The following is a 14,321-nucleotide window of genomic DNA, read 5'->3' as shown; positions in this document are numbered from 1 at the left end:
CTGCTATTTTTAATATATATAAATGATTTAGATAGGAATATAAGTAACAAGCTGGTTAAGTTTGCAGATGATACCAAGATAGGTGGATTAGCAGATAATTTGGAATCCGTTATATCATTACAGAAGGACTTGGATAGCATACAGGCTTGGGCAGATTTGTGGCAGATGAAATTTAATGTCAGTAAATGTAAAGTATTACACATAGGAAGTAAAAATATTAGGTTTGAATACACAATGGGCGGTCGAAAAATCAAGAGTACACCTTATGAGAAGGATTTAGGAGTCATAGTGGACTCCAAGCTATCAACTTCCAAACAGTGTTCAGAAGCCATTAAGAAGGCTAACAGAATGTTAGGTTATATAGCACGATCTGTGGAGTACAAGTCCAAGGAGGTTATGCTCAACCTTTATAATGTGACACACTCACACTGAGGACTTCCAGTCAGCAAATTACTCAGCAGCAGAGTGTGAAATGTTACTGGAGTTCCTTTATACCAATTACAATTTGCTTTTATAGTGTCTCCCTGGGACTGTGACTGCTCTTTTTATCTTTAGCCAAGTCAGTAGTTTTCTTTTGTTTTGTTTATTGTTCTGGTGTTTTTATTTAGAGGGTTTTTTTTTGCTTGTCATAATCTTTATATGTCATACGCTACTGTGGCTGTTTCTTTGTCTGTCCAGGATCTTAAATCACCTGTAACTCGCAAACCGTTTGACTTATTGACCTGCAATTTGGTACACATATACTACATGATGTCTACTTTCCGCTTTCGGGGTGATGATTGACCTCCAAGGTTATTCCTCTTATTATTTTTACTTTATTTTATGGTAGAATTAACTCTCAGCAGTGGCCAGCAGGGCGGTCGTGTGGCATATGCGGTACGGGCGCCGTTCTCCTACCTACCACCTCTGCCGTCACTTCTCCTACCTCTTCATATCTTAAATCATTCTTGAGGCAGATTGAAATGAAGAATTAAGAAAAACGTACTAAGTAATTGCAACACAAACACTGACAATCAGTTTTAACGACAAAAGATGACGATCAAGAAAGAGAAGAAGCGGGCCGCTAGGGTGGAGATAAGAAGAGCTGCTCAGGAAGCAGCAAGCACATCAACCTCTGAGCAAACGAATGCTAACGTACAGAGAAAGAGGATGAAAACTAGGAATGCTCAAGTCAAGTGTTAACGTGCAGTGCACTGTTACTGGTATAATAATATTTATTTACTGAGCTTCTGTAAAAGGCCACATTTCCCTCTGAGGACAAATAAAGTGCCATCTATCAATCTATGTAACCAGAGGACCCACAAAGCTCAAAGTCTGAGTGCTTGGACTCTGGATTAATTTCTAGAGAAGATGCCGTCTAAGAAGATTATACATGCTGTTCTCACGGTGTTCATGTAGAACAAATCTGGGTTGCCAAACTGACTGGAGACAATTATCTGCCTTGGTGTGACCATGACCAACTGTGAGAACTTGCTGTATGATGGATTAACTTCCCAACTAGGGTTGTGACACTAACTGTTGGATAAGCTCCCAGTAATCGAATATTAGATAAGCAGGTTCAGAAACTGAATGGATAATCACTTATTTAAACCAGGGACTAGAAGTGGTTTAAAACCACCACCCTATTTGCAGCTGTTAAAAAGTCACGCTCACTTTCATGCCAGCATTACGATGGCAGGAAAATATGATGTGGTTCATCTGATTACAATTTTGTTTTAAAATATTTTTTGGAAGCCAAACTTTATCTTAGTACCACAGACTTCATTTTAAACGACAGTCAAGCATCACAGCCTACACAGCTTTTTTTTTTTTTTTGCTTTTCTCCACCAAACTGCACACACAGATCTTCTTCCAAACTTGTTCAGGCATTAACTTTATCTTCTGCTTGTTCTGGCCTGCATTCCCTTTATGCCTTTATGTTTATTGTGCAACTGGCAAAAGGGAAGGATGTACTGTACTAAGGCATTCTGCAGGGGTGTGGCAGTCAGCTTGGTGAGTAATCATGCCATGTCACAGTATATTATGCCAGGTCTTGAAACTTGGCTAGGAAGGACGGTTCAGTGCTGTCTAAGAACACTGGTCCTGTATGAAGTGATTCAATGACTTACTTTTAATAATTGCCTTTATTTTATGTAAAATTTTTCAACAGCAAACATTGTTGCAAAACAGCGTTTTTCTGTAATACAATAAGTTGCATGAACATTTGACATATTGAGCACGGGCAAATTAAACGATTTGTTTAGGGTCACATAGTGTTATGGCACAGACAGAGTTTGTTACCTGGCTCATGTTTATTTGTAAGCCTACTTTGTTTATTTTAAATTATTGCTGATGTTTACTATAATCACATAATCAATATTCTTCTGTTTACTTATTATTTAGCAATGTGCTCTTATGTTCTCTTATGATTCTAGTAGATGGAATCCCAAAAGGCATGACCACCCCAATCTCACAGCTGAAGGATCACCCTTCGGCCCTTAATTTTCTGAAGCCGGTGCACTAACTTCAAAACAAAACCTGTAGTGGTGACAGTCTGAAGAAAAGGTGGCGAGTGGGTTGGTGGTTGGGGGGGCTGACAGCGATCAACTGATATCACCAGGAAGCGCACTGCCTGTAGTGTTCAGAGACGGTCTCTGCGCCACTGACTAATGAAGTTATACCTTTAGCTCATGCTACAAGGAGATCTCTACTGAGACAGATCTTGCGGATTTGCGGCTGACCACCATCAATTCACCACAGTGCAAATCTTCGAACTGAGATGCTTCGTGTTGTGGGCCCACAGAAACCCACCTGGTGAGAAGGATGGGATTTGCACAGTGGATGAGTGGAGTGTAGTGTTGACACTGCACAAAAATAGGTGGGGGTCAATAAAGTGAGAGATCAGCTGAGGTCACCAGCAAGCGCACCGCTCACGGTGTTCAGAGACGGTCTCTACACAGCTGATGAATCGAGTTGCTCCTTTAACTCAAGCTAGATGATGATCGCTTCTGAGCCACATGGTGTAGGTTTGCGGTTGACCACCAGCAGTTCAGCACAATGCAAATCTTTGAACTGAGAAGCTTTATGATGCAAGCCTCCAGTAATTCAAAACCTGAAATTTTTTGTGAGGATGGAGCAGGAGAAAAACAAGCAAATAGCACAGCAAAAGTTAAAACCAAAAATCAAAGAGAAAAAAGACAAAACTAGAAATACTAACCCAAAAACAAAAGTCAAAATATAAAACAAGTCTTATCCTAAAAATGTATAAAAGAAAGCAAAAAACCCAGTTTGAAAAAAGATTCAATCTCGGATAAACTACAAGAGCTGCCAAGGGATGACCTTCATATAGTTATGCCAATGAGAAGATCATTGCACTGTCCTGGTGCATTGTGCGATGTGTAACCATAGTAACAAATGAGAGAAAATCCTCAAAATGGAGACACACGCTGGAAAAACAAAATGCAGTGGAAAATAATATTAACAAATTATAAACTTTCAAACAAGTTTTCCAAACGATAAAAAACGGACATCTGAAAAGATTCTTTGGTTGAGAAAACCTCAGAAAAGATGCATCACTTTCAAAGCTTCAGGAAAGCTCAAGGAAAAGTAAATATAAACGTGAATTACAACAGCTGGGAGTGGATTCTTTAGTGGTTTATTAACGTTCGGAGAGAGCTGTTGTTTGTAAGTATTCATTTTCTTGGCTTTTTGCTTCTGTACTTTGATTTTGATTACGGGATTGCGGATTAAGATTTGTTACTGTGGGTTTCCTTGCTAAGATAATTATTTGCCATTTTTTGTTTTTGTTTACATCAATTATATCTTTTTAATATTGTGAAAAGTCAAGCAAAATTACACCTTTTATTGGCTAACTAAAAAGATTACAATATGCAAGCTTTCGAGGCAACTCAGGCCCCTTCTACAGGCAAGATTATTTTGTGGATTTCTTTCTCAAACTAAAGTTCTTTTTGTTTTACAGTTTTTGTTTCCCTTGAGAGTTATTTTGATATACTTTGGGACTTTATAACTTTACAAGCCTGCTGCTCATTTTTTGTGTCTGCCTGTAGAAATGGGAATGTCAGGACACCTAGGGTGAGGCCTTTACTAGACAATCTAGGAAATGCCATGGCTGGCTTTGTAGGTCTTTTAGGGGCTTAACACAATATTTCTGTTTTGTTTGCTTTTCCATCACGGAGATGGAGACATGTTTAGGAATACAATTCCTCAAAAGCTACATCACAAAGTCTATGGAACAAGACACGGGTATGTATTTAAATTACAGACACTGGCTTACTCCACAGTACACTGTTCAGTGTCCAGGGATGACCAAGTCATCTGGTAAGGCATTTCTCCACTGGCCTCTATGTAGACTATTTTATTTTTACCTACCTTCTTCCTGACGAATCTCTGTTATTTGAATTTTGCTTTTATTGCCTACTTTGCATTTGTCCTTACCCTGCATGCTCTCAAAATCTTATTCCTTAAAAACGTATTATCATATTTCACAACATTTTCATTTTGGGTTTACTATTACTTTCTGTGGTCTTTGTCTAAAGTATGCCATACCAAAATGAACAGTAAGTCAATATTGGAGACTGGCTTGTGGAAATTAGCTCAAGCAGCTAACACTGGATATAATCTTGCATGTACTGGCAACAGACAGAATTCCCTCCTGAACTTTTTCTGCTAAAGATGGTATTTCCGAATGCTACAGGTGAACCTTCTTAATCTCACCGAGCAGAATTTCAGCAAAGCCTTCATTTACTGCTCATCTTTCCCCTACCAAGCCAATGTTCCCTCCAGGTCTGCACAGGTTAACCTCCTTTCTTATCAAAAACAGCATTTCTGAGCCACAGTGTTGCTTAGGGCTCTGGATTAGTTACCTTAAAGGCGTCCAAGTTGCGTGGATATGTATTGTGGCAGCGGCTCAGGGACTCATCTTCAGCACTAAAGCTCGGGTCTTCAAGGATGTGACTCTGTCCAGGGGTTAAGGCCTCCAGGAGGGCTTGAGCCCCAGCATCAGAATAGCGGGAGCGGTACACCACAGCATCCAGCAAACCTTCGGTGGGAATTTGGCTCTCCTGACTGGAAGGTGGACCTTTGAGACTGCGGTACAAGGCGATGGCATCAGGGCCATTTTGCACAGTATTGGGAGGTAAACTATATTGAGGTTTAGGCATCACTTTGGCACCTCCAAGGAGGAAGAAACCCCCATCATCAGTATGGTAACCAATCAAGCTAATTTCCTTGTAGGGCTTATTGCCCTTGCCATTAAACAACAATAGCCAGATATTTTCCAGGCTTGCCCGTTTTCCTGAGGTGTGCCACAGCTCAATGAACTCCAAGTCCTCCTCAGAGCCAGGGCTGTCCGTGTTGACCTCATTCAGAAGAAAATCCACATAGGTTTTAGGAGGAGTGGGGGAGGGTGCTGTAGAGCAACAATAAAACAAGAAAAACCTGTAAGACTGGCAGGTGGTTTATGGTGGCACCCTTCCCTCAGCAGAACCACTGAACTTACCCACAGTCTTTGGACAAAGTGCCACTCCACTGCAGCTGTTATTCTGACCTGGAGTGGGCACCGTTTCTACAAACAAGCCAGAGTCTTGGGTCCAGTTGGCCATTCCACAGCGACTCAGAGAGACACTGCCATCTACAGACCTAAAGAAAATTGACAAACAAAGTAAGTGTAAAAGATGTTAAAGTAATAAATCAGTTGAAAACTCTGGGAATGGGTTGTGAGACCCTCACACCCCTAATCTCTCTCTCTAGCAGCTATGGGTGTCCTTGCAAATCTGAACCCATCTCTCTCTCTGTTTTATATGTCCTCACAGGTGGCGCAGTGGTAGTGCAGCTGCTTTGCAGTATCGACACTGTAGAAGATTGTAGGTTCGCTTCCCGGTTCCTCCATGTGTGGATAGCGCTTTGAGTACTGAGAAAAGCGCTATATAAATGTAATGAATTATTATTATTATTAAGACCAGGCAACCTCCAGAACACCTTCTCAGAACAGGAGGTACCAGCTTGCCACATGGGTCTCCCTGCTGCCCCCTAACACACTGCAGGTCTTCTATTCATAAAAGACCCCTCTCACCTTTCGGTTAATCCAGTGTTCTCATGTGATATTGCTTCAAAAAAACAACACGACCCCTGAAGTTATCACTGTTACTGCAGTGCTTAAATGGATGATTTATAGCCTGACTCCTGTCACAAATTCTCTAAAATAATCTGTGACCCTGACCCCAACCAACCTTCCCTGTAACACACAGACATAATGGAAACTAATAAAATAAGACAACAGAGAAAAACAGACCAAAGGAGACAAACAAGCTGAAGTGGCCCACCTAAATGCCAAGAAATATGCAGAGATGACTGATTGCAGTAGGGGACAACAGATAACATGTTGCTAAAAGAAGTTGCTGTGAAAATTTACAGAATATGACATATACATATATATATAAAAGCGAAGGTCTGTGATATGGTTTGCATATTTGCAGCTGGAGATCCCCAAAATTTTGCTATATATTGCCTTTGATTCTTGTATGTCTAAGCATTATCCTCTGATGACGGCTCCAGGTAGGGGCTTAAAGCTCAGGAATAGAAACTACTTTATGATATGTGATTCATCTTCTCCCTTTGTGGATCTCCAGCTGCAAATATAAGTATACAGTATATTTTCTTTAAATGTCTGTCCTGAAATTAATGAGATTGACTGAAAAGATACCATCCAAGAAGCTGTGACCAATCTTCCTTTGTCAGAAAAAAAGGTTGTTTAAAAAGAAAATCAACAAGAGCCTACTGATTTCCATTTGTGTTACCTTTCTCTGCTTTTCTTTTTTATATTCAAAAATTAAAATGCCACTAACTGAGAGCCAGGCACCTTGTCTTACTTTTTAAATGTTAAAACATTTAAAGCATCTCAAATCTTGAAAAAAAATGCAGTACTAAGGGAATACTACTTTCAAAAATTAATGTTTTTGTATTACTTACCCCATGTAGTTTGTGGGGATGCCTGAGAAAAAAATGTTAACATTAAATTTTCTTATGTAGATAAAGTTTCTAATAGAAACAGCATCTATGTAGACCAAAACTGGACAATACCAAACAACATCAAAACCATCCATTAAAAATGTCACCATTTTTCAGTATACTTTTATAGTCACCTTCAGGAAAGTTAAATTCAGTTCAAGCCACCGTCTGTTGACCAGGCACTAGTCTCAGGATTTCAGGACTAAAACACATGTATGATAATTCTTGAGACTTTGGACCATCTTCTTGTTTGACATGAGGGCAAGAAATGGCCACATACAGCAAAAACTAAGCTACACTGAAGAAAACATCTACAGCAGCAACCATGCATAATGTTGGTATTTGAAATATTGAGGGAGAGGAATTGTGTAAAACATTGACAATTCTGTGAAGTAGTAGGGAAAAAAGATAACATCAATCAAGGACATTTGGACTGAATTACAAAAAAAAAGATCACATAATCAGCTGCAGTATCAATATCCTTTGAAACGTGCTTCCTTTCTAAGACTTTAATGTGTTGTTAAAAGGTCTTGTCTAGGCACTCTCCACCCATCATGGTGATTTCCTATTCAACGTGTCAACTAGGGACAAATTGATCATGCAGGCAATTTAGATTAAGAACTCATTTGCCAGTTTACAGTACTACTAGTGTAGAGTCACCTAATGGATTCTAAAAATCGGCACTGAATGTGTCTCTAATGAACATTAAGTATATATGTGAGTATAAATATTAAATGAACAAAGAGTAATGAGTGTAAAATAATAATGTCATCCCCTAGCAGCTAAATAAATCTGCATGTGCCACACCTTCAGAGGAGCTTCTCTTACATCTCAGAAAAGGTCTGAGGCGTTTTGAAGGGAGGCACTCGCAAAAACCTCTGGCTAAAAGATAGTCCATGACTGCAAGGGCAGATACCCTCTGCCCAGTTCACATCTGTCAAGGTTGCCCCATCACCTACAGTGTTTCATCTGAGAATTTGTAACATATCTGGAATAGGCATGAAAAGCTTAAGGAAGAGGAAAAAGGATAGCTGTATAAAAGCTTCTTTATTTGAAATGAAAGAGAATAATAATTAATGGGAAAATTGTGTTTTTCCAAAAACAAAATAGGAGAAATTTTGGAGAAAAATAGGAGAAAAAAGGAGCAGCTGAACAGGGTTAAATTCACTGTCTGTTTTTGACATTTGTTTGTATTTTCAGCTTTTGATGTGCAAATTTACATGTCAAGATTAATTTGTATGGACAATGGACTCAAAATCTTCAGAACCCTTCACTTTCTTCACACTTTATTGTTCTGTAGATTTCCTTTTAAATTGATAAATTTGGTATTTTTGCTTAATAATTTACACACAATAACCCATAATGACAAAGTGAAAACGTGTTTTCAGAAAGGTTTGCAAATTTATTAAAAAACAAAAACTGAAACCTCCTATTCCTTGAAGTATTCAGACCCTTTGCTGTGACACTCCTAATTGTGCTTGACTGCATCCTGTTGGCCTTAATTCTTCTTGAGATGTGTCCAGAACTTGACTGGTGCCCATATGAATGGAATGGACATCGTTTAGAAAGGCACACATGTAAATGTGTGTAGAAGGTCCTACAATTCACACTGCATGTCAGGAAAAAAAAAACAAGCTACAAAGTCCAAGAAGCCCTCTGTAGATCAGTGCAATCAAATTGTGGTGAGCACAGATTTTTATTTTTAAAGCATTTTTAAAGCTTTCAGTATTGCCAAGAGCACAGAAGTCTGGAACCACCAGGACTCTTCCTAAATCTGGCTGTCTGGCGAGTCTGAGTGACTAAGCAAGGAGGGACTTGGTCAGGAGGATGACCAGGAATCCAATTGTCACTATAACAAAACTACTGAAGTCTTCTGCTGAGATGGGAGAACTTGTTTGAAGTGCGATCACCTCGGCAGTACTCCTTAAATTAGGCATTTCTAAACAGAAAGCACTCAAGTAAAAGGCATATGACAGCACTGAAAGGACTCTGAGAACATGATGAAAAGCATCTCTGCTGTGATGAGAAAAAAAGGTATTATTTGGGATGAACGTCAAGCACTATGTTCAGCAAAGACCAGGCACTGTTCATAACCTGGCTAATAACCATCCCTGAAGTGAAGCATTGCGCAGCATCATGCTACGGGGTGCTTCTCAACAGCAGATACAGGATGACTGGTCAGAGTTTAGGGACGAATGGCTGAATGTAGCCAAATACAGGCAGGGGCTTAAAGAAAACACACATGCAGAGTGCATGCATTCTTAGATTGGGGCAATGGTTCACCATTCAGCACGACAGTGACGCGAACCATACAGCCAAAATAACACTGGAGTGGCTTTGGGACACATCTCTGACTGTCACTGAGTGCCCCAGCCAAAGACTAGACTTACACCCCATAGAATATGCGTGAGGAGGCCTGAACATGATAGTTGATGAACTCTTCCCATCCAGTTTAACAGAGCCTGAGAAGATCGGCCAGAAAGAATGAGATAAACTGCCTAAATCCAGGTGTGCAAAGCTTGCACAGACTTAGCCAATAAAATGCAAAGCCAGAATTTCTGCCAAAGGGCACTTCTATAAAGTACTGCATTAAGGGTCTGGAGACTTCTATGAATGAGAAATTTCAGTTTTCAATATTTAATAAATCTGAAAACCTTACTGGTAGGTCTATCTGGGAATATGTTTTCTCTTTTTCATTATGGGTTACTAAGAGTAGATCGATGGGCCTCATTGGGATTTTTTGGTGCTTTTGTTGATTTTGTGTAGTGTGAAAAAAAATAAAACTCCAAAAATGCACTCTTGCAGCTGAAATATGAATTTTCTTGTAGAAAGTACAAGGAAGCAAAACTCTCTGGTAGTGATACTTTTCTGATCATATCACGTCCTGACTAGTTTTCTAGTCTAACAGGTCCGGGGTCTCTTTAAAGAGGGTGCGACTGCAGTCTCCTGAAAACAGTATCCTTGGATACAGTGACAAAGGAAGAGCTGGATTAGAATCACCACAAACATCTCTCTCGATATAGTATTGCAATTCATCATAAAGGTGCCCCTGCTTTACATATTGCACACAGTACTACGAGCGTTGAAAGGCACTGTGCTTCCATCTTGCTTTTGCACTTTGCTAAAGTCACCTTGAATCTAGAATGATTATTATTTCCAGCTGAATTATGAACATTTTGCCAGCATGTCTTTCATTCATTTTAACTTGTAAGTGTAAACACACACGGACTCCTTAAATGAGCTTTTGGTGATGGTGGAGATAAATTAAGGGCTACATGCATTCATGGTTACAAGTGTAAGTATGAAAACTGCAAGAATTTTTCAGCCATGGCTGGAGGCAGTTATATTGTCTACCTTTTTTGTTAAATCAAACAGCATGCATAAGACCGTGGTGGGCAGAGTGGCACTGATATCAGCAGCTGCAACTTGACCTTGAGGGGGCTACACTTAGAAAACATCACCTCATCTGATTTACTTTTTGTTAGCACTCTGCTGCTCCTTTGCTTGCTGTTCACAGACACTTGCAGGGACTTACCTGCTGCTAAGGTTGAAAGGCTCTCTCCCATGAAGAAGAGTTTTGGAAAGCTCTGGACTTAAATCATTTTCCCCCTTGTAAACAACGGCATCTAAGAGTTCTTCCTGGCTTAGCAATGCTCCTATGGGAAAGGGTCCTGCATCCTTCGAGTATAAAGCTATGGCCCCTCCAAGTCTAGCCTGCTTTTGGAGGAGGGTTGCTGCATCAGGGTTTAAAACCTGATCTGCTGCAAAAAAATAATAAAAATAAAGTAAAATAAAAAACAATTCAATGCCAACAAAACATTTTGAAATAACAGTGACAGCACTGTGCCCACATTTCATCCAGGGATCAATTTACTAATTAACAGAATGCCTGAAAGATGTTAATCTAATTGTGAGCTTGTGAGATTAATAGATATATGGTGATAACCTGCCCCACTGCAAACCACCCTAGTCTGTGAGGGCCAGCATGGTGACCCAAGACTTGCTAAAGGATTAAATAATAAAGGCTACAGTACTTTCCTACTTACCTGGGCTACCACTCTCTGTTGTGGCAATAAGAAACATTCCCCTGGTGACACTCAGCACATGGATGTCAAAACTGAGGCTCACTGTAGCAGTTGTTCCATCAATAAATACCAGGGACAAAGAGGCAGGGGAATGTGGAAGAACATGGAGCTCCACAAAAGGCCCTTGGTTTCCACCAAAACCAACCTCGCTTATTCCAATTGGAAGTTCTGCCTGACTAATACAAGGGTTCCTTTGGCGAGGCGATGGTGGTCCTGCTTGAAAAGTCCACTCACGTCCAGACATCAAACACCGCTCAATGGATTCATCTCCCATCCTAAAAGAATCATCTTCCAAGAAAGCTGGAATGCCTGGAGTCAGTGTGGCTTGCAGGACTTCAGCGGTGTCTGAACGGTGGGATTTGTAAACTATGGCATCCACCAGCCCCACTGCTGTAACAGTCATGCCAGTGTAATACTGTCCTTCACCATAATAGAGTGCAATACCATCTGGCCCATTTTGAACAGTATTATGTGGCAACTGGTAGTCTGGCTCTGTCGCTACCCCAGAGGAGCCCACAAGGAAAAAGCCTTCCTCATCAGTAGTATAGCCTGTGAGATTCAGTACTTTGTAGGCCATGTTGCCATTTCCATTGTAAAAGACTAAGGTGTAGCCATCAAGACTAAACTTCTGACCACTACTGTGCTGCAACTCAACAAACTCCCTTGTGTCCACCTTGGGGTTGTCAGCATTCACCTCAGTGATCAGCAGGCAACCACTGGCTGCTGTGGTTAGTGGCTCAGTCCAAGTCACCAGCAGAAGGCAGGACCAGAGATGGGCTGGCAAGAGACTCTTTAAGCTCATTGTTATACGGAGAAGATGCATGGGTGTTTGTCTGCTGAGGTTAAGGAAGACGAGCTCTGCATCTGCAGGGTAAAAAAAAAAAACCAGACATTAACAGTTAGCCCAAAAAAAGCTTGCCAATCCTATTCACTTAACTTCCTCAAAATAACACCCAGGTGACTTCTGAAGGTCCCCCAATTCCTACTGCTCACACACTACTGGTCACTTGTAACAACCCTTGAAGAGAGGCACACCAAATCAAAAAGCTGATTAAGGCAGCAGGCACAGTTATGGGACTCTCTCTGAACTGGCTGGCAGTGATAATGAAGGAAAGAATGAAAACAAGACTGAGTGCCATTATGAACAATGCTGCATATCCTCTCTCCGACACACCAACACTGAGGACTTTCAGGCAGCGAATTATTCAGCAGAAATGCGCCAAGAAATTCAGGTGTATATTTATGATTATGCATTTATTTGTTTATTTTTTGTACTTTTGTAAAAGCTAAATTTCACCCCGATAGATAGATAGATAGATAGATACATAGATAGATAGATAGATAGATAAAATGTCATTTATTTAATCCAAAGGTTAGGCTCTGTTATAGGACACACTCTAGACACCCTATAGGTAGTAGCAAAGGACAAGATTAAAAGAAATGCTACTGGAGCTCTTTTGTATCAACAGAAATATGCCTGTATAGTGCCTCACTGTGTCTGTGGAAGTAAATAAGTTTTCTTTACTTTTTGATTTTTGTGTTTCTTTTTTAGTCATTCTGGTATGTGTTCAGGCCACAGTGTGTGTGCATATATATTTATCTATTTACTTATTTATTTATTTAAAGAGCTTCTGTTAAAAGCCAACTTTTCCCGTGGGGGAAAAATAAAGTTTTATCTATACTGTAGATAAACATTACTACACTGAAGCACTTTATAGGTCGACAAAATGACGAATTTGTTAACCAAGCATACATAACGCATTACATTTTCAAACCCACTTATCCAGCTCATGGTGCCCGTTGCCTACATCATAATAAAAGTGCAAGTCTCCAGCTAACTTAGCACAAATGCAGTTGCAGTACAGAAGGAGAAGTACCCTGGGAAAACCTATGCAGAAAAAATGTGCCTTTATAGTAAAATGGGATGGACTTCATAAGATGAACAAATGGGTGTAAATAATTAAATGGATGGAAATGGCGTAACAGTTCCTCACACTTTAAACTTAATACTTGCCAGGAAACAACATTTGCTATCTCTACACCTCTATCGCCATCTACTGAATGAAAGGGTCAGTGACTTAAAAGGGATTTTTTTTTTTTGCTATGGTCTGGTACTTGGTGACTTTCTTCGGAGGGGTAATATCTGATATAAACTAGGCGTGAATAGTTTAAAATTTAAACAAAGACATCCATGCATCCAGTTTTTAGTTCTTCCTAGTTGGCGTGACGTGCAGTGGAGCACTTGATCTTGGTAAGGCTTACTGACATTTCTTTACACTGTATGAATATTCTTATAGCCCTTGTGTGATTATTACAGACACCACTTTACTAACTCTCCTATAAAGCATTTAAAACACGAGACGCACAAACTGATCATTTTTACAAGAAAAGGACACAGGATGAGGGAAAAAAAAAGATTACAACAGAGTCAAGTCTTGAACTCGCTTCCCTATATTGTCGGTGCCATCGCTAAGTCGGGGTGAGCCCTCATCATCGTCGATCCCTTTCACAATCTGCGCGGTAACGGGGCATGCGCACGTTGTTGCATTTAGTACTTTGGGCGAGTGAAGGGGGCACGGATATGGCGTGGACACGCGTGTGCGTGATGCAGGAGATAGGAAGGGTTACGCGAGTAGCGGACGCATATCCTAAAGCTACTCTCTCTTTTCTACATGCACACACGGCACGGACAGGAAAAACCAATCACGAAGGACCTTTCTTCGCCTGCTTGACGCATGAAAACTTCACTGCATGCTGACCACTCCGCTGGGCACCTACTTCTTCTGATCCTTCAGTGCCCAGAAACCTTGTTTTAAAGTTTCGCGAAAGCGGACACTCACCTCCAACAGGGCCCTTTTTCCCCCCTGAACCCTAAGCAACGTTTATAGAATCGGTCGCTGAGAACATCGCTGAGATTGAGAGCGGCCGAAGGAAGCAACAGCGAGGGTCAATCCACGTCGAGTCACTGCGCATGCACTCAATTTCGCAAAGCGGCGGAGCCCTGCATCCCGGCTTCGGGCATCGTCGAGTGAGCATGCGCGAACCCCGGCAGGCTCCCTTTCCCGCGTCCCGCCCGTTTTGCCGGCTACCCACAGAGGTCGATTCGATTCCAGGGCGGGCATGACGCATTGCCTTCAAGTCAGACAGCGGGGCGCTTCGAGGTTTAAAGATCCTCCTCACTGCCGAGCTCTCGGCGCATCCTAAATGTATGTTTGAACATGTTATTGGCAC

The 14,321-nt window shown here is 40.8% G+C and overlaps 1 protein-coding gene across 2 annotated transcripts in view; it reads right to left on the bottom strand.

Annotated features, from left to right (window-relative positions):
• si:ch211-183d21.1 overlaps window positions 1-14,060 on the bottom strand; it is a 41,527-nt gene extending 27,467 nt beyond the window's left edge. Inside the window, exons 1-5 of one of the 2 annotated variants that reach the window (XM_039776199.1) lie at window positions 13,931-14,060; window positions 11,052-11,954; window positions 10,541-10,766; window positions 5,498-5,637; window positions 4,863-5,407 (exon numbers count right to left, since the gene is read on the bottom strand). In XM_039776199.1, the coding sequence (XP_039632133.1) occupies window positions 4,863-5,407; window positions 5,498-5,637; window positions 10,541-10,766; window positions 11,052-11,913 (1,773 nt within the window). In that variant the 5' untranslated portion in view covers window positions 11,914-11,954; window positions 13,931-14,060. The remainder of the gene's footprint in view (window positions 1-4,862; window positions 5,408-5,497; window positions 5,638-10,540; window positions 10,767-11,051; window positions 11,955-13,930) is intronic. The other variant, XM_039776200.1, reaches the window with a different exon arrangement.
• Between the last annotated feature and the right edge of the window lie 261 nt (window positions 14,061-14,321).

The sequence above is a fragment of the Polypterus senegalus genome, chromosome 13 (assembly GCF_016835505.1).
Source record: "Polypterus senegalus isolate Bchr_013 chromosome 13, ASM1683550v1, whole genome shotgun sequence".
Taxonomy (NCBI): domain Eukaryota; kingdom Metazoa; phylum Chordata; class Cladistia; order Polypteriformes; family Polypteridae; genus Polypterus; species Polypterus senegalus.
Note: the sequence above shows the minus strand (reverse complement) of the source record. Positions and strands in the feature narration are given on the sequence as shown.